Source organism: Octodon degus, unplaced genomic scaffold (genome assembly GCF_000260255.1).
Source record: "Octodon degus isolate 3935 unplaced genomic scaffold, OctDeg1.0 scaffold00111, whole genome shotgun sequence".
In the NCBI taxonomy this organism is placed as follows: Eukaryota; Metazoa; Chordata; class Mammalia; order Rodentia; family Octodontidae; genus Octodon; species Octodon degus.
The window spans coordinates 3,456,819-3,463,239 of record NW_004524687.1 but is presented as its reverse complement, the minus strand read 5'-3'; the positions used below and the strand labels follow the sequence as shown (position 1 = coordinate 3,463,239).

Below are 6,421 nucleotides of genomic sequence, written 5' to 3'. Positions count from 1 at the left end.
AAAAAAAAAAAAAAAACAAAACAAAAAAAAACCATTATTCCATTTGGGGGCCTGGCCCTAGCTCAGTCCTTTAAGTGGCTGCTTCCATAAAGAATGAGAATCTGATAGAATGCTAGGATCTTACACTGCTATGTACTCCAAGAGGAAAGAAGGTTTGAGGATCAGTATAGACGTTGGAAAGTTTCAGGTGGCTGTAGAACAGTATGGAGAACGTTTTAGAGCTTTTAATGATAACAGAAATAACCCACAGGAGCACGCGTGTCATAGGTTTACCACTACTACTATAGAATACATTATGTGGATAATTTTACTTGGTAATTACTGAATATAGTCAATAGAAAAAAATGATATTAAGATGTCACAATGGAAAAGTTCATGCATATTCTGCCCTGTGCTCTAGGTTCTAAAGTAAAAAACATCTCTCCCATCCCTGTCATGAAGGTACTCTCCCTAGAACATCTATGTGAAGCTTCTTTGCAGAAAACATAGTGTTTTATAATTTAACCTCATTTTAATTGCACACATGCCTCAGGTGTACAAGTCATTGCCAGACATGGTAGAGCATGCCTGTAATCCCAGCACCCAGGATGCTAAGGCAGGAAGATCCTTACAGCCTATACTACAAAGTGAGCTCAGGGCCAGCCTGAATTGTATACGGAGACCCTGTCTGTCTGTCTGTCTGTCTGTCTGTCTCTCTCTCACACACACACACAAAAAAACAAAACCTCAGTTTATTGGGGTAGGGCCGGCAAGATAGCTAAGCAGACTAAGTACCTGTTTAGGCAAGCACAAGGACCACAGTTTGCCCCCAGCACCACATGCCATGCCAGCCCCATGCCCAGGGCAGGCTGAGCCAGCCAAGGAGCATGGTGGTGCGTGCCCATAATCCCAGCACTGAGAAAGGGAGGCCTACCCATTAGCTCACTTGTTTAAGTGCCTGCTTAAGTGAAGCAATCACGCTCAGGATTCTATGGTTCAACCCCCAGATCCTCATGCCTTACCAGACCTGCCAAAGGTATCCTGAACTGGCCAGAAAGAAAAAAAAATCCTTCTAAACTTGAAAAAAAGAAAGAACAAGAGGATCACTATGAGTCCAACCTGCATAGTGAGACCCTGTACCAATTACATAAAAAAAGAAACGGGGGAAAAACAGTTAATTGGGGGAGATGAGGTATACGCCTAATTATCGTATTACTACTGGGGCTAAGGATTACTCAGTGGTATAGTACTCACCTAGTATGTGTGAGGCCTTAGGTATGATCATGACCACTGGTGTTAAAAACAATTCCTACTGAAGGCAAAAGTATGTACTAATGAACCTTTCAAATGTGACTCTGGGTTAGGTATCATTTTATTTTATTTATTTATTACGTATTTGGTTGTTGCAGGGTCTCACGATGAAGCTCTGCCTTAAGTGATCCTCCTGCTTTCAGTCTCCCCAGCACTGGGATTACAGGCATGCACCACCTTGCCCAGACTCTGGTCTGCTCCTTCTGCCCTGGCGGCAGGACTGGTGTTGCATGTGGTGCTGGGGATCAAATTGTGGTCCCTGCGCTTACCTAAGCTTGCCAAAGCACACACTGTAGTCCAATGTGCTATTTCACTGGCCCCTAGATATCATTTTAAGCTTTAGTATCTTCTGTAGTCCCCTCCAGGCTGGCATGTCTACCTACTATGTAGCTTTGGCTGCCTTCAGACTATTAGCTAAGGTTGGCCATGAACTGAAGATCTTCCTGCCTCAGCATCCAGAGGGCTGGGATTATATACAGGTGGTGCCCACATGCCCATCTCAATGTCAAGAACTTTAACATTTAAAAATTTAAACATACATCTAGTAAAAAGAATCAACTGGTTACACAGTAAGTTTTTAGTCTTGCTTTTTTAAATCCCAGGTTTAACATGTTAGGCAAGTGCTACTACTGAGCTATGTCTCTAGCCCTCAGTTTTTTCTTAACGTCTTTATATATCACTAAGGGGTTTTTTGTTGGCTTTTTCAGAAGATCTAACATTAATCACTTCAAAATATTCATGTATAGTGAGGTCTAATCCTTTCATAAAATTTCCGTATTACATGTAAATACACTGGCTCTGCTTGCCAACTATCTGTGAACTGTACCTTGCACTACTGAAGTATGAACAGCAGAATACACCTCTCCTAGGCTCTCAGGTGATAGTATTCAAAATCTGGACAAACTCCTATTGCTTGTCCTGGCTTTGCATATTCCTGATTTTATCTTGTTGCACTGGCCATTAGCAGCAAAACTGTAATCTGTATGAAAGCCTGGTATTTTTCAGGTAAATGTACATTCTATCTGAAGTTTAGTTTTTTGCTCTTAAGTTCACAAAAACTCAGGGATATAAATGGATGCAACTAGAGGCTATAGTCCTAAGTGAAATAAATCAGACCCACATTTGTAAACATATTGTCTCCCTACACTACTAATTTCTACTGGTTTTTTGAAAGTAGCAATTAATGCTTAAAATTTTTACTCTGACGAATTTTATATGCTTATATCTGTAATCTGAGCAACTACATAGAAGACAACAATGTGCAATATAACAATCACTGCTGAATATCTTTCACCGTTTTTTAAAACTATGTATCATTTCAAATGTATATATATTTATTTATTTATTTATTTTTTTCATTTGTGTATTTTGTACAGGGTCTCACTATGCAGATCGGACTTGTGGTAGTCCTGTTTTCAGCCTCCCCAGCGCTGGGATTTTGGGCATGTACCACCATGTCTGGACACTGTTGCCCACTCAGCACATCCTGGGGACAGGGCTGGCCTGGCATATGGGACCCAGGGATCACAGTATGCAGGCCCAGGGATCGAACCTGGTCCCTGAGCTTGCCAAAGCCAGTGCTTAGTCTGCTGAGCTATCTCACAGGCACCCCTTAAAATAAATTTTTGGGGCTGGAGAGATTGCTCAGTAGAATAAGTGCTTGCCTAGCAAGTGCAAGGGACTAAGTTCAATTCCCAGTTCCGCCAAAAAAAAAAAAAAAAATTAATTAAGGTTTATTGAAAGAGCTAATGTTTAATTGATCCATTTTGCATGCGTGTATCTGTAATCTAAGCAACAAATTTGATAACAATATGTAATATAACTATCACTGTTAATTTCTTATTTTTTTTTTGGCTGGCTCAGCCTGCCTTAGGGGTGGGGCTGGCATGGCACGTGGTGCAGGGGATCAAACCGTGGTTCTTTCGCTTGCCTATGCTTGTCTAAGCTGCTGAACTATCTTGCAGGCCCTAATGTCCTATAGTTGCTTTGAAATTGTATACTATTTTTTTCTATACCATTTTTATTGTTCTACATTCCTTTGTTTTTGTCTTTGTTCTTCTTCTTTTCTTTTTTTTTTTTGGTGGGACTGGGGATTGAGCTCAGGCTCTTGCACTTGTGCTTATTCTACTGAGCCATCTCCCTGTCCCTTGTCTTTGTTGTTTTCTTTTTTCCCTCTTCAAAATTTAAAAAAAGAAAAAAAAAAAACACAAGGATAGGCTAATCATCCATTTCAAAGTTTTTAAAAATCTGCAAAACATTAAGACTTAACATTATCAAATTAGTTACATTTACTAAGGATGTTACATTTACCATGCATTACTTCTGAAAGGTAACTTTACTAGACTCCCCTCTTTTTTAGTACCAGTGATTGATCTGATATGTTGTACCACTGAATTAATTCCTCAAACTCCAGCCCTTTTTTGAGACAAGGACTTACTAAGATGCTCAGGTTGGCCTTAAACTCAAGATCCTCCTGTGTTAGCTTCTCAAGTAGCTGGGATCTTAGGCATGTGTTACCATAACCATCTGGTATCTATTTTTTTTTTTTTTTTTTTGCGGAACCAGGGATTGAACTCAGGCCCTTGTGCTTACCAGGCAAGCTTATTCTACTGAGCCATCTCCTTGACTCCCGGTATCTATTTTTTTGACTTTCTGTCTTAGGGTATTATCTAGCTAAGGTTGGCTTCAAATTTACAACCTTCCTGCCTCAGCCTCCCAGTGCTGCAATTATAGGGATATACCACCCTAACTGGCTCTCATGTCTAATTTTTGTCTATTTTTAAAGTAAGACCAAAAAGAATAATTTACTACCAGATATAGTACATAAACTAAGTTAAATAAATGTCAACTCTGGGTATTGTATTGTCTATTCAATTCAGTAAGACTGGGTGTGGTGGCCCGTGCCTGTAATCCCAGTGCTTGGGAGGCTGAAAATAGGAGGATCATTACAAGTCCCATCTATGTAGTAAGACTCTGTAAATCCTACACTAAATACATTAAAAAAAAAAAAAAAAAAGTCAATTCAGTAAACATAGTATATTGGGACTACTCTTTCCTGAAGCTAATCACTTCAAATTTTCACTGGGGAAATAGGGGTTAAAAATGTACCCACACCAAAAAAAAAGTATCTAGCTTAATGCTCATGACCCATTTCAAATTAATATTTGTGTATGTGATGACATGAATTCAAGTTCCTTTATTTCCACACAGACAAAAGGTTTGCTGGGTATGGTAATGTACACCTGCAATCCTAGCACTCAGGAGTCTGAGGAAGGGAGGATCTCAGCAAGTCTGAGGTCAGTGTAGACTACACAGTGGTGAGTTCAAGGCCAGCCGGACCTACATAGTAAGACTGTCTCAAAATACAATAACAAGAGTGGGTGTGGTGGCACATGCCTATAATCCCAGCACTCTGGAGGCTGAAAACAGGAGAATCACTAAGAGTCTGATCTATATAGTGAGATCTTATAGACCCTGTACTAAAACACATTTAAAAAAAAAGGAACAACAAAAAGTCCAATCATCAAAAAACCCCAAAATAAAACTTCAAGGAAAAGTAACTTCATAACTGTTCTGGGAACAAAGACTACTTCAACAGGACAAAAAAAGTATTAACCAGAAAAATAAGTCAATAGTTGAAGTTTACCAAACTAAAGAGTATATAAAGAAGTCCTTGCCCAATGTGGTAGCATTCTGGAAAGCTAAAGTAAGTCGGAGTCAAGCTTGACTTAGTAAGACCCTGTTCCAAATAAATCAATAAATAAATAGATAGGGATTGTGGTGTAGCTCAGTGTGAAGGCCCTGGGTTCAATTTCTTTCTTTCTAGTACAGCCAAAAAAAGAATTCCTACAACTCAATATTAGAAGATAACCATCCTGCTGGAAAGATAAATTTCATGTGTAATAAATAAGGCAAGCTTTCATTTAATTAGAAAAAAAAAAAAGGATAACCAAATTTAAACCAGGCATGGTGGTGAACACTTGTAGTCCCAGCCTAATGGAAAGTGAGGCAAATGGTTAATTGCCTTAAACCTAGGACTGCGGGAATGAACCTATGGCAGGTAAACTTTAGTGGGCAAACAGAGCTGTTTCTGTCACTATGTGAGTCAAGCTGCTCAGTGTTTCTCCAGCAGCTGAGCACTGGATATTCAGGTTTTACTGGAGTGTTGGCACTTTGGCATAAGTGGGTGTTTTGGGTATTTGGTATCTAAAATGTTTGTCATCACTGGTCAAGTAAGAAAAAAAAAAGTGAACAAAAAATTAAGTCTGATGAAAACTGAGTAAATGTTTAAAAGCAAGCTTTCTGTTCTGGGCTGGGGATATAGCTCAATGGTGCAGCACCTGCCCAACAAACACAAGGTCCTAAGATGGATTCTTGGAACAAAAAAACGAAAACAAAAACAAGCTTCTCTACAAGTTTACTTTCTAATAAATTTCAGTATTTATCCAAGCTGGGTAAATGTTAATGACAAAAAGGAACTAGATGAGTTCTAACACAAGTTTGGATAATATAGGCTAACAGGGTAAAGCTATTAGGTCACTTCATCAATTAAAGTTCATTAAAAAGAATTACCTGTTTATATTCATTAATACAACACTGGCAGCAAAACCTCTTCTGCTGACCTCCAATCAGGATACTGTTTCCCATATTTGTATCAGGCATGTACACTCCACACTGTTCACAGCAGTTCATTTTTAGACCATTAACCAACCTGTACTTATTAAAGCAATGGTTACTGCACAGCTTGTGAGTTACATTATTAACACTGACTTCATGGCGAACCTAGAAGAGAAACCAAAATTTATTAACTAAAATACATAGATTAGAATGTAAAATAGGCAATGAAATAGCTAGTTTCTGTACCAGAAATAAAGAACCACTAACTAGTAATTATGTCAGTGAAAGAAATATTCAGCAAAAAGATTAGAAACATATTCATTGTTCGTTCATTTTAATTTGTGAAATGAAGATTCACAAAACAAAAATCAAAATCAGTAACAACTTTCCTGATTGGCTTAGAATGACAGAAAATCAACTATTTTTTTTTTGGCGGAACCGGGGATTGCACTCAGGCCCTTGTGCTTGCCAGGGAAGCACTTATTCCACTGAGCCACCTCCCGGCCTAGATCAG

The 6,421-nt window shown here is 38.8% G+C and overlaps 1 protein-coding gene across 9 annotated transcripts in view; it reads right to left on the bottom strand.

The window, feature by feature from the left end:
• Positions 1–6,421, bottom strand: part of Zmym5 (zinc finger MYM-type containing 5) — a 33,645-nt gene that overhangs the window by 6,520 nt on the left and 20,704 nt on the right. For all 9 annotated transcript variants that reach the window (XM_023699155.1, XM_023699160.1, XM_023699158.1 and 6 more), the window contains one exon: positions 5,863–6,072. In XM_023699155.1, the coding sequence (XP_023554923.1) occupies positions 5,863–6,072 (210 nt within the window). The remainder of the gene's footprint in view (positions 1–5,862; positions 6,073–6,421) is intronic.